We start from the raw sequence: 20901 nt of genomic DNA, 5'->3' as shown, positions 1-20901 counted from the left end.
ACATCATGGCAGACATCCTCACCTTCGTGTTCACCGTACCAGTGACGTGGCGTGTGACGCCATGACGCACGGCTGCTTACCCTTGGCTTCCGGTGACGTGGTTGCTAACTTGTGTTGATGTATTTTTCTCGTTTTTCTGTATAAGAAAGTGGGGAAAGTACGCCGTTGACGGAGTGAGCCAGACCCAAAACGAGTCGAAAAGCTTTCACAATAATCATAAACCTTGGTAAGCTCTGAAAAACATGGCTTGTTGTGGCGGTTTACAACGTAAACCAGAACCTCAATCAATTATTTCCAGAATTAAGCTATAATTTGTTGTCACCTAACGTAACGTTAATTAGCGACACACAAAGTATCTCACAATACATTTTACTTCGTTGTAAATCATTCGGCTGAATATTTATCTTTTTAGCTTGTATAGATTTTTGTGTTTTAGCGGTTTAAAGGGATTATATATTGCTGCAGGGGTGATATGTTTCCCTGGATAGATTTTTGTTTAACAAACTGGCTTAAAATGAGCTAGAATCTTGGTTATATTTGATATAAATAATTACTTTAAGACTTTAAAAAATATTCAGACTTCTTTATTCTGCAGAATAAAGAGAAAAATAGATCATTTTGATAATCAGGTTTACTGGAGCTGGAGGCACGGCTCTTGTTTTCTAACTTCTTTATTCCTTCAGTATTTCAGGTGGAGAAAGTGTAGCATTGCTTGTGGAAATGAATATTGGCTCTAAAACTAAGAAACGGGTGGTTCTGCCCAGCCGACCCGAGCTCCCCACTGTGGGTCAACTTCTGGAGGACATCCACAAAGCTCCTCCTGATGACCCGGTTTTCAGCATCCTGGAGAAAACCGAGCAGAGTGAGTCCACACCGGAGACAAGTTGGTTCATATTCCCATCACCTGTTCCATTACTCCCCTTTAAAAACATTAAATTTTTTAAATTAAACTGGACCTCTTAACAGAAATAAGAGGACATGTATCCAATTCTTTTTTAAACATTTCTGCAACAACACGATTGTTTTGCTTTTGTTTCTGAAGAAATCCAACATCATTAATTCCCCAATCAGACAAGATAAAGAAAAGAGGATTTCACTCTCCACGGGAAAAGAAAACTGGATTTATCCGCCATGAAAGAAATGGGAAGACAGTTTTGAACTAATAATTCTGAGAATAAAAGTCATAAGATATAAAAGTTATAATTTCAAACTGCGCATCTTGTGATTATGACTTTAAAACTCAATTTTAATGCTCATAACTACAACTTTTATACTTTTAATTATTGCTATAAATCTTGTGATAATGACTTATACTTAATTGTGACATGCTCATAAGTATGTCACATATATTTAGAACATGCACTTTATTAACAGAACAAAAGTTCTGTGTGTTTGGATCCGACCCGCTGACCGGACATTTGGATGTTCTGTGTTTAGCTTCGTCCCGGCCGGCGGACAGCGAGGCGGAGCTGCGGTTCCAGCAGAGCCGCCGCTATTTGGATCTGAACGGCCGACTGGAGGAGGCGCTGGGTCGGCTGCAGAAACAGAGGGAGGAGCTGCAGACGGCCGGGGAACAGCTGGACAGGACGGTGGAGGAGGTCAAAGGTCAAGTCTGCTGACTCAGCACATCTCAAAGAGACACCGCTTCTTCTTCTCTTTAACTGAACTCTGCTACTGGAAACCCAGACAGACAGTGATGGCTGACCTTTGACCTCACCTGTAATCCCGCTTCATGGTCCCTGAATGTTTCTGATCATGAAAAGTGTTGCGATCTAAAGTCAGCAGTTTGACCGCGAAAATAAATGAGAAAATGTGCAGAAATAAAAATCAGAGTGGAAAGTAAAGGTGAGAAAAAAAGAAAATATTAATTAGTTTTTTCAATATTTGTTTTTGTGCAAAGCTTAATTCTTTATGTTTTTGTAAATAAATGTAAAACATAAAGCAGTGCATGTTTATTTCATTTTATTTCAAGGATAACCTCTTGAGATGTTTTTGTGGGGGTCCTTACAAAAACATAAATATTAAAGCAAAAAATAATAAAATAAAACGGATGATGAAAATAAATAATATTCAGGTACCCAAACCTTTTCTCATGTGTAGATGTTCGCCCTCATTTATTTAAACCCTTAATCACAAATTAATATTTCATTTCACTCAAAGTGAAACTGAACTTATTTCCTCTAAATTGAGGAGAAGGAAACAAAACAAGCTTCAACTCTGACATTTGGTTAAGAGAGTGGAGTATTAAGGTTTCCAGTTGAACAAAATGTTCACATTTTCAACATGTATTCATTTGCAGAAACTGATCTGATCAAACTTAATTATTCCTGTGTTTTAAATGTTCAATTTTTCCCCGTCCGCCATTTTTCCTCAGTGCAGATATGACCGGGTTGCTTTTCTTCTACCCACCAGTAGATGGCGCTGTTGCAGAGAAATGGAAGTCTGGGGCTTTTCTGGACCGGTGTTCTGTTCTGTTCTGTTTAAAATGTTCACATTGCGGACCAAAATCTCCCAGTGGAAAAACAAAAGAAATGTATTTGCTCAGCAGTAAATTAAACATTCACAATTTTAATGCAGCAAAGCAGAAAAGGACAAATTACTTTAAGTTTTCAGATGTTTCTCTGTATAAAAGAAAACGAAGCTTCCTGACTTTTTGGGTTGATGTTTTCTATTTTGTTTTCCTAGAGCAGAGATCTGAAACATGTGACTCTTTAACTTTGGAACCAAAATACTTTTTAAAATATAGTTAAAACAACTAATGCAGATTTTCATGGAACAGCGGTAATTGCATTCAATTCCCTCGACAGAATGACACTAAAGTCACCAATAGTGCTCTTTTTAAAACAATTTTTCTAATCAATTTGTTTAAAATTTTTCTTTGTATTCATCTTTATAAAATTTTAAAATAAAATTATCAATGAATAAGTTGATCAAAAAATTCCATTCTATTCTATATTAACAACCCCTGGAGGAAAACTGGATCCTCATTTCACTCATTTGTTTTCCTTTCTTAAATTCTTTAAATATGAATAAATTGTATTTATTTAAAAACAACAAATTTCATATATATAGTTAACAAAAAATTACTTTCTAAAAAAAGAAGTGATTTCACTCTAGCAACTCTAAACAAGTTTTATTTTGTGGGACTAAATAGAAAAAATGTGTCTTTGGTGAAGAAAATGTTTTTAGTTTATTCCCAGAAATTTTCACTTTCTTCAAAAATAAACTAACAGAGTTCAATGAATGGATGAGCCAAAGTTTGTTTTTCAGTAAAAAGGTCCTGGATGCCTCTGTGGTCTGACTTATAGTAAAAGTAAAAGCAGAAAAAGTGTCAAATAAATTGACAGCATTTCAGAGGCAAATAAGAAACAGAAATTCAAAGTGAACTGGTTCATTTTTATAGATTCAGTTCTCTAATCTGAACTATTGATAAAGTAGAACCTCCAGTCATAGGATTTTATTTTATTTTTTTTTCCTGAACTTGTTTTGACATTTAGCTCGTAGATCAGACAGCAGCTTCCAGTATCTTTCTGATTTTCTAAAGACAATAAATGATCTCCAAATCATAAATTCAGATTAAATACATCACCGTTCTACAAAAATATGGCCTTATAACCGAGTCTCTGTGACATAAGGAGCACTTTCTGTTTGGATCATTCAGGATAAAAACATCTCTGCTCCTCTTCCTCGCGGAGCATCTTCCTCTTCCTCTGCTGCTATCTGAACAACTGTTAAACACAAACAGGAAATTTTGAGTTATTTTGTGGATTTTAAAAAATGTTTCTCATCAAGTGTTTACTAGAGGAAAAACAGCCGATACAAACATATCGCTGTTTTCTAAACTACTGTTACCTAAAGAAGGTTTTTCTATTTTACTAGCATGAAAGTCAAATTTTAAAATACTTTAAAATTTGAACAGGGCTTTTCGAAAATGTAAAATAATCCAGGAAAGGAAGTGCGGACGTTCACCAAGCGTCTATAACCTGTTCATTCATCCAGCCTCCAGGGGGCGCTGTTTCAAAAGTCAGCGCTAGCTTGACATAGCACAGAACAGTCTGCGGTCGGTTTTCAAGTTAAAACTTGATGAAAACTTGATATGAAGTTATCAAATTCAAAGGTGAGTTGCTTGACACTCAGGTTGTTTGGATCCTTTGTTGAGAATTGTTAATTTTACCGCTAGGATTTGTTTTTAGGTCCCGTTTGTGTCGATTTTATAACACCGTCACCGGACGGAACTCCATAGTGGAATGTGGTTATTTTTAATACATTGTCTATAAAATTCTGTAACTTCTTGAAATAGTACTAGTATTTATTTCAGTTGATACTCATTTAATGTCTTAAGTTAAATAATTCGGCTAAACTGCCATTGATCCCTTTATTTATTTTAGGGTGTTTTTGTCATGCTAATGCTAATCAATGAAATGCATATGATGCCTGCCCTTGTTTTCTGTGACCAGTTGGGTGGATTTGGAGTTACGATCTACAGAGGAGAAATAAATATTTTCAGGAGGAGGAAGGAAGTCTGTAGCTCAACATCAATAGAGAAGAAAACTACTCTGTTATTAAACCAGTTCTTTTTTTTTTATCACAACACAGGATCTTTACCAACAACCGGCTCACTTACCAATCTGATCACCCAAGAAAAGGCTGCAACAGGCGACAAACACGTCGGGATTAGAAGATTCACGCAAAAAAAATGTCCTACAGGTTAGTTGAGCAGTTCTACAGTCAGTACCAAACCTTGCAGAAGTAAAATCTACCAACCCAAACCACAAGCATGCAGGACACCACAGCAGGCCCATTGGAAAAAAATCTTTGAAATTTGCCAGAAAAAACGCTCTAAAATATTTAGATTAATCTCTAAAATTAAAAAAATAATACAAATTTGTAAGTTTCACAAGTTGAACATTTCTCTTGAAACTCAACTTTTTCAGGAAAAACTTGTACAGTTTTAAATTTCAAAAGTTGAGCATTTTTGACTTTTGAACTCAGAAATTTCCAATAATTTCTTTTTAGAAAATCTCTGAGATTAACCTAAAATCCTCTGAGGTTTTTCTAGCAAATATTAAATTTTCCAAGCTCAGAAGTTTCCAAGTCTTTTCTAGAAAATTTCTCAGATTAATCCTAAACTTTTTTTGTACATTCTAGGAATGTATTTTTTCTACAGTGGCCCTATAAACATGTTCTCCTGCACTGAAGGAACTGTTCTCTGTTTTTCTCAAGCATCATTCCACCATAGCAGCTGTTTAAATCTGAGGAAGGAAGTGAGGAAACACATTTTCTTACCCTTCGTTCTTCTTCGCTCGGAGCAACTTTAGCGTTGGACGTTTCTCCGGTTAAACTTGGTAAACTCTTTGGTTCTGGCGGGGCGACCGGCGGCATTGGTGTCACCAGAGTTTTGTTCTTCACCAGAGTGGATAGAACTCAAGAAGAAGAAGAAGAAGAAGTGTTAGCTTCCTGAAACAGGAGCGCCTGGGTTTCTACTGGTGCTGGGTTACCTTCTCTGGTGAGGTTCTCTGCGGCGCTCATGGCCTTCCCGCTCAGGTCGCTCACCATGTTGTCCACCGTGGCCTCATGCCGGAGGAAGACGGGCCGAACCACTTTGTTGTAAATGATCTGGGAGCCATTCCACGATATCGGAGCCATGCACCACAACAGGAACAAACACTGGAAACAAACACCAGGAAAACATCCAGAACCATTTCCCACACTTTGTTGAATTTTACATTTATTCCCAAAAAGATACAACTGACACGACGCCACCTGCCAATCATTCCAGTGGGTTTGTCAGAAACTGACCAGTCGGTGGTCGCTATTTAAGTATATGCCCCTTATCTGGAGGAACCAAACCTCTGACAACGTTGCCAGAGTTCGTTATTGCTAACGCTGTAACGAACAGAGTTCGTTAGGAAAGAAAGGTCCATGTGGAACATGCAGCCTTTACCCAGAGCATTTAGAGAGTGGAATACAATTTATTACATTTCCAAAACCCAAACGGAGTCTGGAATAAATGGATCAATGCCTGCAGCCGACCTCATGTCCTGTCCAATGAAACTGATCAACGGCAACTACCACATGTTAGTCAGCATGAAGGTAACTGGCAGTTAACATCCAATTTTTTGTCAAAACTACACTTATTTATTGTCAAATCAAAGACCAATAATGCTCTGTGGCAGCATGAAAACTTGTGCTGCAGTAACTGCAGATTTATATTTAAGAAACTTTTTATTCTAATGTTTATCTTTAAGCATTTTCCTGGAGGCAGATTTTCACTTGCTGCTGTTATTTAACCCGATGCAGCGTTCACACTAACACCCAACGAGACTTTCTGCTCCTCATTCTTCCTCTTGCTGAGAAAACCTCTGATTTTAACGATGATTTCTCCATTGTTTCCTGCCATCAGCCTTGCAGACCTGATGTACGACTCTGAGAAATGTTTTGCCTCAGTGTTGGCTGAAAAGGCAAAAATAAGTCAGAAATGCTTCTGGTGTCGCATAGAGTTCCTCTACCTCTGCCATCATAACTGTCTGTTTGTCGGAGGTCTGGGTCCGGCGTCATGTCAATTTTTGTTTTTTGAAAACTCTGGGTGTGTCCTCACCTTAAATGCGTAGTAAAACGGGAACCAGTAAAGGAAAATGTCGGAGAAGAACTCGCCCAGGCTGAAGACGCCGTACACCACCCAGTAGGTCAGCCATTTTGTGTCGTCTTCTTTGCAGGGACTTTCGATGGCTTTGATTCTGCAGAAAACCAGAACTTAAGTTCCAACTGAGACAGGACTGGAAACAACAGGCAGAAAATGAAGAAAACTTTCCACATCCGTTTCTGATTGACAAAAAATTATGTTTGACGTTTTCTATCGAATCCTGCAGACTTTATCCGATAAAATACAGATTTACCAAAAACGTTCAGTTGATATTCATTAGGAAAACCAGCTGCAGTGAATAAATTGGACCAGAGCAAAGGTAACGTTTAATCACAGACACATTAATAATGGTACATTCATCCTGTAAAATGAATAACTGAAGTTTATTTCTGTTATTTCCTCTGACGGATTAACAGAGCCAGATGAAGAAAAAGATTTTCATTACAAGAATAAAGTTTTACATCAATAAAGTTTAAATAATATGAGAATAAAGTTGCAATAATACATGAATAAAGCAATATTACCAGAATAGTTGTAATAATATGAGAATAACATAAGATCACAATATTAAAGTCACAATAATATGAGAATAGTTGCACTGACTTTGATTTTATATTATTTCGACTTTGTTCTCATCACTTTATTCTGGTAATATTACATTTTGTATTACAAATTTATTCTTACATTGTTTTGACTTTATTGTCTTATTATTTCAGTTTTGTTTTTATATTATTTTGACTTGTATTACAACTCGTAATATTACAACCTTGTCATATTACGAGTTTTCGTCGTACGGCTTTATTCTGGTAATATTATTTTATTCTGCATATTGCTTCTCGTATTACAACTTCATTCTTGCAGTTTTCAACTTTTTGGTCATAAATTTTTATTGTCGTATTACGACTTTATTCTCATATTATTCCAGCTGTGTTATGAGTCTATGAACATTTAATACTGGAACTGGAAGACATTTTAAATATCCAAAATGAATAAATAGAAGCAACAAATAAATGAATTATGAAATCTCTGTAAACAAAACTGCCCTTCAAAATAAGGGCTGGTTGAGACCAAAACACCAGAATGAAAATCTTCTAAAAAATTATCCAGTTTTTGGTAGAAGGAGAGAAAATAAAAATAAAAATGATTGAGCTTGTTTTATTGCTAAACATTATAACTTTATTCTTATAATAAAACTTTTTTTCTTAGCCTGGCTCAAGTACTCTGCCATAAGATCTTATAATATAATATTCTAACATAAATTTAGTTTTTAAAACATACATCTGCTAATATTACTCACTTCTATATGCTTTCATTCCCACATGTTGTTGGAGCATCAACAGAAAAACGGAGGAATAAAACTCACGAATAATAAGCCGGATAGACGAAGCCGATCAGGTTGCAGAGCAGCGAAGCTCCATATCCATAAATCAGGTAAAGTCCAGTCAGCGAGACGGCGCCTGGACAGACACATCCAGTTTATATCACAACCATTCACAGCAAATTACGTCTGGAGACACATTACAAAAAAAACAGGAACTTTTTCAGGGAATAAAGCCGAACTGCAGCAAGTCTAAATAAGAATAAAGTCGTAGTAGTACTAGAATAAAGTCATATTACCAGAATAAACTATAATAAGAGAATAAAATTGTATGACAAGTCATAATTCTATAATAAAGTTATAATAACATGAAAATAAGCTCATTATGAAAATAGTCACAAGAATAATTTTAATAGTTCAGGAATAAAGTCATGAAAATGAAGCCAAACAACAAAGTCGTAATAATAACATAGAAAAGCAATAATAGAAAAACAGTCATATTAGAGTAAAGTACCAATAAGAATCAGACACAATAAAAAGTTATACTGTAAGAACAAAAGTTGGAATAATATGAGCAAAATGTTGTGTGACAAACTCAGTAATACGATAATAAACAAATGTCCTATTTGAAAGATAATTTTCTAACGGGACGTAATCTTTGAGTTTAAGAGCATCAAGTAAAAAAATATTTAGTAAAACGTTTACTCAAGTCCTGAGTAACTTTAATATTTAAAATTTACATCATCAGATGAACCAAAATATAAAATTAAGTGGATTTTTTTTATTGTAAAGACCAAAATAACAATAATTCATATAAATAACAAAATCAACCAAAAAAAAAAAGTTTCCAAATCAGTTTCTTTTAATAAAAAAGTTATAAAACTTGAACAGAAACTGCAGGTGTGTGTCTGTTTGGGGAATTTCTGGTTAAAATGTTTGTTTTTCATTCAGTGGGTAGAAAATCCACAGAGTAGCAAAACGTCAAGTAAGAGTAGAAATACTTCCTAATAAAAGTAAAAAGTAGTGAAAGGTACATTTAAAAAAAAAGTTACTCATGTAAAAGTATGTAGTTAGAACCCAACTCTGCACATTTACAAAACACCACAGAACATGGAGTGAGAGATTAGTATTTTAATCTCAGGTTGTGTTATTGCGGGATGATTTCATGTTAGTTTAGAGACTTTTTGTTAAATATAAAGTGACTCTGAGGCTGAAACAGTTTTAGAAACTCCGTCCCACCATAAATCCTCCTACCTCTGATCAGCTTATGCTGCTGTTCAGTCATGGAGGCCGTCCTGCTCTGCTGCCGGGATAATCTGCCTCCGCGTCAGCGCGCGGAGCGGGAGCAGCGGCCGCCTGGCACCGGTGACGTCATCGCTGCGTCACCGCCACGCTGCTGCCTGCTTACTGGTGTTTCCCTCGACGGCCCGGCCTTAAAGGCTTTTATTTCAATTAGGGCTGCCATTATTTTAGTAATCAAAAATTAGATTTTTGAGTTAACCACTGAAGCCATTTTTTTAAATTAAACATTAGAAATTCACTAAAAGATGCAAATAAACAATTCAACTTTTAAATAAGAAACATTTTAATCCCTAAAATGAAACAATATTTCTGTAATCTAGTGTTTCTCAAACTTTTAACTCATTTAACAAACACTAAACTAACTTTAAATTATCCTGCAATAACAACATCTTAATCCGACCTGAAGTGGAAATATTAGCCTCTTAACTCACTTATTGTTATGAACTCAGGATGTTTTGAGTTTTTTACAGTTTCTGAAAGTTAAATTCTAAGCTTTCCAATTATGTCGAACACATAGAAATAAAAAAATAATCTATTTACTACCAAGTGTGTACATTAGTGACATTTTAGGTCTATTTGTAATTTAGAAGCACAAAAACATAAAGATGTGTATTTATCTAATGTATTTAATCGTGTTTAATTAAATAAAAGTAACGATAGCTGTTTTAACAGTCCTTTGGTAAGCTAGCTGTAGCGCTGCTGTTCTGACGATCTGAGCTACCTCATCAGATTTTCCTACAGTAGCACGGATAGATGGCTAAGTCTGTCTGTCGGTGCTACCCGTCTAAAACTGCTACCGTCATGTTTACAAACAGAAACTACAGCAGGTTGTTATTGTTATTTATATTGGATAACATTATTCGAGTGACGGGACTGAAGTGGAAGCTTAGCAGTTATGGTTAGCTTAGCATTGGAACAATTTATATCCATGACGAAACCACAAGAAGATCACTTCCTTCATCTGAATATCCTACCTGTTTAAAATGAAAAGCTGTAGATGTTTGACCCAATCCTTTATTAGAATATAATACCTGTTAAAATATATTTTAAACACAAAGGTGTTTGTAAGAATAAAACAGCATCCGACAGGGGAAACGGGTTTTTATTGGAATTAAATTAAACACAGACTAATACAGATCACCGCAACTCTTTTTTTGCATATTAATATGTTGTATGACTTTATCAAATGCAGCCACAATGTGTCACCGAACTGCGAAGGTCATTGTGTTCCTGAAATGGTAGAATATGATTAATATATACTAATATTACACTAATATTACACAGCTTCAGTCCCACATCTATTTAGCCAAGTTTAATAATAAAAAAAGAGTGTAATTAAACTAAAATATTTTGAAATATAGGGACAAAATAGCCCAAAACAACATATTTTGTCCTGATTAACCACCAAACAATAACTTGTTTACAGTAGCAACGACTTTGCAGACGGCAAACTAAAGCCATTTATAAATAAATGTATAAGCTTCCTGTCATGTAAAGTAAAAACATGAAGTAATACAGCAGCTTAATGACAGCCAAGTATAAAATAAATTAAATAAAGCTTACCGTAAACTTTGATGAAATAAAACACATGAAACAAAACTTCCACAGGTAGGACGGATTTATAAGAAATCTGCTGAGTTATCAGTATGTGACGTAGCATCGATGTGCGCACGCGCATTGCTGCAAGGAAGGACGGGTTTAAGGGTAGCGCAGATAAACAGAACAACGCACTTTTTCTTTTGGACTTTTTTTACTTTGACTGCAAATAAACGGTCGTTTACATGCAGTACCCTGCTCACCACCAGGGGGCGCAGTGTCAGAAAGACCGCCCTAAAGGCTTCACTTTTAATTTCAGTTAGGATTATTACGATCATTTTAGTTATCGATTAATCAGATTTTTTTTAAAAGTATATTAAGCCAATTTTTCAATTAACTACTTTAGGCTCTTTTATACAATATTAGAAATTAATAAAAGATGCAAATAAACAATTCAACTCTTTTTAAAATAAACATTTTACAATAAAGCTCCCCTTGTAGAAAGCTAATAAATACTTCATTGGTATGTTATTAATTAAGCTCTTAATACTTTCTAAATAATTAATAACTGTTTATTATGCATTAATTAAAGGTGAGAAGGAGACCAAATCTACTGGGTTCTTGTCAAATAATGAGCCAGATCTATATATTTAATCTAGAGTTGCTATACTAAACATTTCAGATACATTGAGAGAACAATATATTTTTTTACCATACAGTCTAATTCTCACCCTTACTTAATGCATAATAAACAGTTATTAATGCTTTATAAATTCTTTATAGTTGACTTAATAACATTTATAAACTAGTTATTAGCTGTCTGTAAGGGGAGCCTTATTGTAACGTGATGCTGAAACATTTTATTGCCTAAAATGAAATAACATCATTCCTTTAGTGCTTCATCATTAACAGCTAAAAACACTTTGAACGTCAACATGTGAAAAACTGAATTTTTCTGTTTGACTGAACGTCAATGCAGTGCAAGGTTGATTTGTTTGTTTTTATTTATTTAACCAATTAATTATTGGGAATTAATAGGTGCTTAATAGAACATGTAGGTGAAGCTAAAAATGTTTTGTAGTTTCTCAGCTCTACCTTCTGATTTGCTCTTGAATGATGATTTTTTTTTTTTGCACTTTAACTAGGAAAAATTGACACAGATCATGCTAATATGATATTAAAGGATTTATAAACTGTCCAAATTTTGTCCTGCCACAAATCTACAAAAACTGCTGAAGCTCAGAAGTTTGACGATACAGTAAACTAAATAAAAAGTGTTGGTATCGGCAATACTTGGTATCGGATCAATACCAAAATAAGCATCCACCTAGCATGCTTATTTAGCATGTAGCCCAACTAGCAGGCTGAGTTGTAAAGTGTCTTCCTGAAGTTGGTTCAGAAACACTGGATTTCAAACCGTCTAACCTGCTGTTTGACGTGTTCAGGTTCCGGTTTTCCTGCGCCTAACGAACCGTAATACAGAACCGTCAGCTGAACAGACCAGATTACTGAACCGTTTCTGGTTTACCGAGGGCGATGACCTTCTTCTTGATTCCCGTCTTCTCCTCCAGCTTCCCCAGAACATCCGTCACCACGTTCTTCTCGTTGAGAAACTTTTCTGCTCGGTCCTTGATGGAAGCGAAGACGTTCCACAGCCCCATTATTCCTCAGTGACCTGGAGGCGGCCGAAAGCGGAGAGATAATCCTCTGACAGAAGCAATCTGATTTAATCAAGAGGTAAAGCTCTGCTGCAGGGAGGTGGAGCGCCTGGGCGTTGGCAAATAAACTCAAAAGAGAGACCCGTTTCTTTAATCAGACTTTTTAATTTTGAAGAAATTAAAACCAGTTTCAGATTAGTTTGTGCAGCAGGATAAGTCTGCAAGTGGCTCTTTGGGCTTTCCACAGTAAAAATTAATAGTTATGATAAAAATTAAAGAGAACCAGATAATAACTAATTCGAGTTTTGCATTTAATTTAATTTCCACAAAGAATGACACTAAATGTAATTTTAGATCTGTTTCCTGTCCAATGCATGAAAAGACATTATTCCTCTTTTTACTAAATTTTATATTTCTTTATTTTAAATCCTAAAAGTAGAAAAAAACAGTGGATTTTTAATAACTATAGTAATAATTTCCTATTGTAGATATTTATCTAAAATTATAAGTTGTCTTTTTTTTCAAAATGTGACATTTGCCTGACAGTAAAACTGGCCCTTTAGATTACAGTAGATTTTTATTTTTTATTTCTTTAATATTAAGGTTGATAACCTTCCCACATGCTAAGTAATCTAGCATACACCTTAGTTATCATGTAGCATCTAGCATAGTTATTTTGTTGGATTAGCATTTAGCTTTGACAGCTTTTGCTTGTAACAAATTCATCATGTTTAATATTTCATTAATAATATCATGGTGAGTTAGCATGTCCAAAGTTATATCTCCTCGATAGCATGTAGCATGAAGAGCTAGCATAATTTGCCTAGTCACTATGTGGTAAAGTTAGTTTACTTAATTAGCATTTAGCATACATAGCATTCTTCTTTGTGACAGAATAAGGTCACTATGCCTGCTTTGCATGTGCTATGGTGTACGGTGCTGAGTTAGCATGTCAAAGTTATGTTAGCATAAAAAACATGCTTAATTAGCATGTAGTAGATTTATAATACTTAAGCATTTAGCTAGGTTATCAGGGTTAGTCAACATAGCTAGCTGGAAAACTACAGAGCTGAATATGAACGTTTGACCTTGAATTATCTGAGCACAGTGGATCCGTTTATTTAGGGAAATCAAATTATTTCTGTTGAATTTGATTTTATGGTGCATCTTTTCCTGTTGAACTAAAAATAACATATTTTTGCGCTGATTCATATTTCTATGAAATATTAAAGTGAACTGTGGTGATGTCATTTAGAGCTGACACAGAGAAGACTTTGAACCGAACATTTACAGCTCTGCTTGAACTTTGACCTTTCATGTCAAAATGACTCGATACGTTCGCCGTCGTTCCAGGATAAAAACTGTTCAGTCAGATTTCATTCTTCGTTAAACTCAGCAGCTTCCTGTAGCATCAGATCAGTGCTGAGTTAGTTTCTCGTTCATTAGAAAAGAGAAACGTCTCGACCAGTGAGACTTTATTTACAGGAAATTCAACATTACTGGTTTTTATGGTGCCGCGCCTGAAGAGCAGAACAGAAAGATCCAGAAAGCCACAGAATCCAGACAACGGCTGCAGGATGAGGTCCGTTCCCTGAAACACTTTCAGATTTTTGCTTTTTCTCGTTTCTTCGTAAGGATTTCTCTTTCCCTCTTTACTCATCTATACTACCTCATATCAGGGCCATTTTATATTGAACATGTATATTCCTGCCAAAAAGCTCAGAAATGTTAAGATTAATCTCAGGAATTTTCCAGAAATCAAAGTTGGAGATTTCTGAGCTTTTTGAGCTCAGAAATGTTGATTTTTCTAGAAAACATGAAATTTTTTCACCATTTGTTTCTAGTAGATTTCTTCTGTCTGAATATTTTTTACTTTAGAAACTCAGATAATTTACACATTTTTTCTAGAAATTTTTAGATTAATCTCAGATTTTGTCTCACAATTTTCAACATTACTAACTCAGAAATTTTCTGGGTTTTTTTCTAGAAGATTTCTGAGATTAATCTCCAAATTTCAGATTTTTTCCCCAATTTTCAACGTTTTGAGCTCAGAATTTATTTTTTTTTCTGAGAGTAATGTCAACATTTCTGAGATTTTTCTAGTTATCAAATTTTTGAATTTGAAATTTCGTATTTTCCACTTTTTTGAGAAAATTTTAGTTTTTTTGGCAGAAATTTCTTTTTTCTCTTCTTATAGGCCGTTGTACATTCATCCCTCTGCTGCTCCTCATCCTCCTTTTTCTTCCTTTTCTCTTATTTTGTTCTTCTCAGTTCTGTAGTTTTAAACCTTTCATCGATCTTCCAGCTCCTTTCGGACTCCGTCACAGCTGGAACCTGACCTGGAATCCCACCTGGAGTCTCTGGAGTGCCACTTCACGTGGGATCTGGACCTCAGCAGGTCCAAGCTGCTGTGTCTCCGGGATGCGCTGGAGGACATCGGTCCAGAGTTGGGCTACTGCTGGCTGGGCCACATCTACAACCTGCAGGGCTTCGTCCACCATCAGCTGGGCCTCCTGGAAGACGCTCGGCGTTTGCTCTGCAGGGCGGCTGAGGCTTTCCGCCAACTGAGGAACACCGTCTCAGACGAAGGCCCCTGGTTGGTGGTGAACTACGGGAACATGGCCTGGCTGCACCACCAGCTAGGGGAGTGGGCACGTAGCGGAGAGTACTTATCGAAGGTTGGAGCTCTGATGACGGAGTACCCGTCTCCTTCTGCGGACGATCCGCACCCGGAGATCTGCGCTGAGAAAGCCTGGACTCTGATGAAGTTCAATCAGAAGCTGCTGGCTGTAGATTATTTCCAGAAAGCCATCAGGATGCAACCAGACATGGTGGAGTGGCACACCAGCCGGGTGCTAGCGTTGGTCGAAGCCTCTAAAAAACAAAACCTGGACTCTGACATCCTGGAGAAGGTGAAGATCGCCAAACAGCACGACCCGGAGAACTTGCACCTCGTTGCTCTCTACCTGGAAGCCCAAGCTCAGAAAGGAGCAAGGATTCACGATGAAGCACAAAAACTGGCGAGGAAAGTGCTAGCAAAGCCGGTTAGCAGCTACAGCGGCGTGAAACCGTTGCTAAGGCTCTACCGGACCCACGTCTCCATGGACGAAGCTGTTGATTTAGCAGAAGAGGCTCTGGAGAGACAACCCAACTCGCGATACATCAAGAAATGCGCCGCAATCTGCTACAAAAGGAAAGTCTTTTCCCAAAGCAACAAGCACCTGGATCGCAGCCTAATGGACAGAGCAATCAGTCTTCACAAACAAACCATCGCTCTCTACCCTCACTCCTCCCTTAAGATGCAGATATCTTTGGCAAACATGTATGTGAAATCAAACCAGCGAGTTGAAGCCGAAGATGCGTTCAAGGAGCTGCTGAGAAGAAACTTGGATCCCGAAGAGGAGCAGATGGTTTGCAGCTTCTATGCTAAATATCTGCAGTACAGCCAGAAGGAGAGGAAGAAGTCTGTCCGGTTCTACATGAGGGCAGCAGCGATTCCTCACCACAGCTTCTACCGGGACGACAGCATCAGGCGGCTGGAGAGGATGAGCGAAGAGAAACGGCAGCCGATGAGCGGAGACATAGAACACTTCCTGGTTCATTTGTCCATCTGAAAGCCTGAAGTAGTGAGAGATTCTGCCATTTTATAGCATAGTCAAGTAACAATGTTACCTTCAAATGTCATAAAAATGTTACATATATAAAAGATGACTTTAAAGAAATTTTATTTCATAATGTAACACCTTAAAATTGGGCCTCTGTCTCTTTAAGAAGCTCCTGCTCTTTCTGAAGCTCCGCCTCCAGAAGTAGCTTATACAACGTTTTACCAGCGTTGCTCTGAGCAGCAGCTCCTATAATGAGCTCAGCAGCTCCACCAGGTGTTTGCTAATTGCTGCTGGCTAGTCTGAAGGAGCTGAGTGGGGGAGGAGCTTTGCGTCGTAGGTGGGGGTAAGTCCACCCAGGCGTTTTGCACAGTTGAATGGTTGCCACGGAAATTAAAGGATTTCTCAAACATGCATGAAGGAATCAAAGCGACACTCCAGGTGTGTTTTTGATGATGGAAAAACATCATAACATGATGAAAAGTTTAAAACTGTCAATTTTATGTCATTCTACCCCTTAATAAAATGGTCCATTACATAAGATTTGCATTTTGTGCATTTTTATTCTTCCATTTGGATCTCAGTTGCTTCAAAAACAAGTATAAAAAAACACCCAGACTGTTTTGGAAATGAATTCATGTTTTTTTTAAATGAGCCGTTTCAAAAACCTCCTCATTTGTTGAGCCACAATTGACGGGCACCGTTACCTAGCAACCCCAGCAGAATTCCACCCGTTGTCTAGCAACCCAGGCTGAGCTCCAGCACCTTCGGTCAGCTACACCCGTAAATCTGACACTGAATGGATACAAAAAGACTTTGCACTAATTTGATGGTTAAATAACAGATTAAAAAGTAAATATCTGTTATTGAGCTCATTTATTTTTTCATTTATTTAGCAGGAAAAGGGGTTTCTGTATTGAAAATGTTGCTTTTTGTCAATGTAGTCTTCAATTAAATTGCGATTAATGAAAGACTCTGCAGTCGAGTCCCACCTACCAGTGAATCACAGTGAAAGTTTATTAAAAACAAGCTCTTTGGTTCAAAAGTGTTCCTAAAAACACCCGATTTTTTTTATTTAAAGAGTGAATGCTGTTGGATCAGTGCGCTCAGAAAGTAGCTGGAGCTGCTGCGGATAAAAGTGGAAATGTAAAACTTGTGTTCAGTTCATGGAGGAAACGGAGAGCTAAAGCTCTTCCTTCTTCTTCAGGATTATCTGCCGCACCATGTCGGCGATCTTCGGCCGGATCTCCGTGACGGGAACCTTCGGGCCCCAGGCGTCCACCACTCTGCCATCAACGTCGATGAGGAACTTCCAGAAGTTCCAGTCAGGCTCTTTTCCGGACACGTCTGCACAGAAAGAGACTTTTAAAACATTTCCTGCTTTTTTTTGCAACGAGGAAAAACAGAAAATATTTAGATTCCAAAGAAACGAGACGTTGGTCGCTCCACATCGGACTTTAAACAATTATTTTAGTAATTTATTGATTATTCTGACAATTAAGCAAATAGAAAAGTATTTGTTAGTAAATAAAGTCAGTATAATAAATACACAAAAGAGAAAATGCTATTAAAAATATTTATTTATTGCTTAAAATACAATTAAAATATCACTTAGTCTGAAGTTGGGAAGTATTTATTTTTATGTGCAAACATTTCATTTTTCAAAATTAACACTTATTTTTTTTACATGAAGCAATATTTTTTATATGATACTTTATTTTCAGTCTCAAGTTTGAAGTATGAAAAAGCTTTTCTTTTATGAGCTAGCTGTTTCTAATCTGAAATGATTTTTTTCTCAAGAGAGAAAAAGGAGCAGGAAGATATTAAATATATCAGAATATGAGGTCAGACATTTGGGAGTTTTTTAACTGATAGTCTAAAGTTAAACAAATCAGGATCACTTTGGGATGGTTCAACTGGAGTTAATTAATCGGCTTGAATCGGGATCGGACACAATGTTTACATATGTAAACGTAAACAAAAGGGGAAAAAACGTTAATTTCTGCCAAAAACCTCAGAAATTTGTAGATTAATTTCAGAAAATTTCTAGAACAATTAAGGATATTTATGTTTGAAAAGCCAAAATTTTGCTAAAAATACAGAAATTTTGAGGTGATTATCAGAAATATTCTAGAAAAAACAGGAATATTTTTGTTTCAAAAGTCTAACATTTTTTATTTTTGAAATGCCAAAATTTCCAAGTTTATTTCCCAAAAATGTCTGAGATTAATCTCAAAATTTCAGGGTTTTTTTCCAAGCAGATTTTTGACATTTGAAACAGAGAAATGTACAAGATTCTTTCTCGAAATTTTCTTAGATTAATCTAAGTACCCGAGTCTCTCTAGAAAATTTTTAACTTCTGAAAATCTGAAGTTTTTTTCTAATGGATCTCTGAGATTATTTGGTTTAATTTTACTCATTTTTCTTCCTTACTGTATCTAAACTGGCCTGAATACAATCATATTTACAGACTTTGTTGGATTTTTCTTTGTGTAATTTTTTCCAGATTATTGTTATTTTATTAGGGCCGATCTAATATCTAATGTTTCCTGCTGAGGAAATGAGGCATTGTGAAACACCAACTCTGTTTTTTATGCGCTGAGTTGTTTGTCTCTTTCTTCCCTTGCTAACTTCCGTAGCTGCTAATAGCAGTTAGCATTGTCAACATTACCGGGTCAAAACGTTGCGCAACAAAAAATACAAATCATCCGCCTGGAACTCGTGGCGTTAAGTGATGAAACATAATTCATCGAAGCTTTGATCAAAAATCAATGTCCTGGAATCGATACTCGGGACTCGCCTGCCAGGTGTTTGTAGACATTGTTGGCTCCTGTTCCAACCACGGCGATTTTGCTGAATAGCGGGAAGGAGACTCCGTACACGGTTCGCACGAAGCTGTCGATGTCCTTGTCGCTGCCGGGCTCCTGCTGGCCGAACTGGTTGCAGGGGAAAGCCAGGACGTTGAAGTGAAACGGACCGAAGTCCCGCTGCAGCTGCTGCAGGTCTCGGTAGTGCTGGTCGGTGAAACCGCACTCGCTGGCGACGTTCACCACCAGGGACACCTGAGTCCGCAGAGACACCAAAGAATAGTTTAGTAGTTAAACTAAATATTTATTAACAAAATAGTTTTTCTTGAAGTAGAAATACTTAATGCAGTATTCACGTTGTAAGCTAAATATTTAGCATGCTAATTACATACTCAGTTTGAAACTGTGACGTTTATAAATAAATTAATATTATGGTTAAAATGTGACTGAAAAATTAACCCAATTTTTTCCTGTTAGGCTAAATAACCCAAATCATTACTTTTAATTTTTGACTGTAACTTTACAAACTGCATCCCATATTAGACAAGAATGTGGTGAAGATGAGACACTTAGCAAGAAAGCTATTGAGGTTTGAACATGCTGACTGCTAAAAACTACTCCATACAACCCCGGACTGAAAAAATGATGTTTTCAGGCAGGATTATGAACAAATTAGTTCAAGCAGCAGCAAAAACAGCCAAACCGCAGGAAAACAAATCAGACTCCAAACGTTATTACACGTCAAGACAAAACAATTGAAGCTTATAACAATTTTATTTCTTTTTATGTTTACTTCAAAAGTCTTAACATTTTTCTACTTTTAAGTTATATCCTATAATGAAATATTTTTGCCTTATATTCCCTAAGTTTCACTCATCATACACTCCAGCGAGCATGAAAAGCATCTTTTCACAAAAATCTAAAAGTTTAATAAATAAAAAGTGCAAAACGTAGCCATGCAAAGTGAAATATCCCTAAATGGTCATAGGAATGTGTTAGTTTTGTGTTTTTAAGTGACGGTTAGACAGAAAGTGATGATGCGTACCTGGTTAGAATGAAACCTACGGAGCTGCTGCAGCTGCAGGCCTCCTGCCACGTAGGCTGCAGCCAGACATCCCGAGCAGAGCCGCAGTTACCCACATCTACACATATTAGGAGGAAAATTCACATGCAAGCATTCAGGCATGCAGCTAAATGAACCGGACTCACCGAACCGCGGTACTTCTCCAAAGAAACCAGCTTCCCTCTGCTGTTTACCACCTTAAAAGTGTAAAAGTCTTTTTGTTTGCTCTCTGTCAGGCCGATGAATGATATTAGTGACAATAATAATGTTGCCGATGTAACGGAGAACGCAGCGGGAAGCATCTTAAAAAACACACTGCCAACTCAACAGAGAGAGAGAGACGCGTCAAAACTCTGAGCCGCAGTCAAGCTGCAGCAGCCAGGACGAGACTTCCGGTGCCCGTTAATGTATGGAGCTAGATTAGGGCTTTGTTTGTCCCCCCCAAAAAATGAAAGTGGGGGAAAAAAAGTTTTAAACCTGAGAAATGATTTTAAAACTGAAAAATAATTTTACATTTGAAAAAGATTTGTAACAAAAAAGATTTGAAACCCAAAAAATAATTTTGAAAATTTGAAAAGTTATTTTGAAATTGAAAAAATTTAAAACTGAAAAAGATTTGAAATTGAGAAAAACTGAAACTAAGAAAAAGTTTGTACTTGAAAAAAGATTTGAAACTGAACAATTATTTTGAAACAAAAAAAAAAGTTTGAAACTGAAAAATTAAAAACTGAAAAACAGATGTTTAAACTGAGAAAAAAAAGTTCAAAACTACTTTTTGGATACAAGTTTTTTTTTTCCTTTGAACAAATTTTACGGCCCTAATTTAACTCCATTTTAATGCCTTCAAAATAAAAGTATATTTAGGGAAAAAGCTTCCCATAACAATCATTTTTTGTTTTTCATTTAGAGGTATCCAACTTCTCAGTAAAATAACATAACCGACTCTTTCTTTAAAAGTTATTATGCTGAGTT

At 36.5% G+C, this 20901-nt stretch overlaps 4 protein-coding genes across 7 annotated transcripts; 2 read left to right on the top strand and 2 right to left on the bottom strand.

Moving 5' to 3' along the window:
* The first annotated feature begins 71 nt into the window (after positions 1–71).
* On the top strand, positions 72–1873 carry c9h19orf25 (chromosome 9 C19orf25 homolog). The gene is made up of 3 exons (XM_014471086.2): positions 72–226; positions 684–862; positions 1438–1873. Exons 2-3 carry the CDS (start codon positions 721–723, stop codon positions 1617–1619), a joined length of 324 nt encoding a protein of 107 aa, XP_014326572.1. The 5' UTR covers positions 72–226; positions 684–720; the 3' UTR covers positions 1620–1873.
* Positions 1874–3172: 1299 nt separating this feature from the next.
* Positions 3173–12492, bottom strand: reep6 (receptor accessory protein 6). Of its 4 annotated transcripts, XM_023340081.1 has the most exons (8): positions 12225–12282; positions 9216–9419; positions 8007–8100; positions 6599–6737; positions 5499–5667; positions 5287–5423; positions 4625–4647; positions 3173–3728 (listed from the first exon to the last, which is right to left on the bottom strand). In XM_023340081.1, exons 2-7 carry the CDS (start codon positions 9244–9246, stop codon positions 4633–4635), a joined length of 585 nt encoding a protein of 194 aa, XP_023195849.1. In that variant the 5' UTR covers positions 9247–9419; positions 12225–12282; the 3' UTR covers positions 3173–3728; positions 4625–4632. The 4 variants fall into 4 exon arrangements, with proteins under 4 accessions (XP_023195849.1, XP_005805301.1, XP_023195848.1 ...); XM_005805244.2 differs by lacking the exons at positions 9216–9419; positions 12225–12282 and adding an exon at positions 12328–12492; XM_023340079.1 differs by lacking the exons at positions 3173–3728; positions 9216–9419; positions 12225–12282 and adding exons at positions 4468–4480; positions 12328–12492.
* Positions 12493–13768: 1276 nt separating this feature from the next.
* LOC106699800 (interferon-induced protein with tetratricopeptide repeats 5-like) lies at positions 13769–16206 on the top strand. The gene is made up of 2 exons (XM_023339673.1): positions 13769–14039; positions 14763–16206. The coding sequence occupies exons 1-2, from the start codon at positions 13966–13968 to the stop codon at positions 16069–16071; spliced, it is 1383 nt and encodes a 460-aa protein (XP_023195441.1). The 5' UTR covers positions 13769–13965; the 3' UTR covers positions 16072–16206.
* A 391-nt stretch (positions 16207–16597) lies between these two features.
* On the bottom strand, positions 16598–20303 carry gpx7 (glutathione peroxidase 7). Its single transcript, XM_014471081.2, has 3 exons — positions 20076–20303; positions 18860–19121; positions 16598–17406 (listed from the first exon to the last, which is right to left on the bottom strand). The coding sequence occupies exons 1-3, from the start codon at positions 20229–20231 to the stop codon at positions 17243–17245; spliced, it is 582 nt and encodes a 193-aa protein (XP_014326567.1). The 5' UTR covers positions 20232–20303; the 3' UTR covers positions 16598–17242.
* Positions 20304–20901: the final 598 nt, after the last annotated feature.

This window comes from Xiphophorus maculatus, chromosome 9 (assembly GCF_002775205.1).
Source record: "Xiphophorus maculatus strain JP 163 A chromosome 9, X_maculatus-5.0-male, whole genome shotgun sequence".
Lineage (NCBI taxonomy): Eukaryota > Metazoa > Chordata > Actinopteri > Cyprinodontiformes > Poeciliidae > Xiphophorus > Xiphophorus maculatus.
This window is presented reverse-complemented; position numbering and strand designations above follow the sequence as displayed.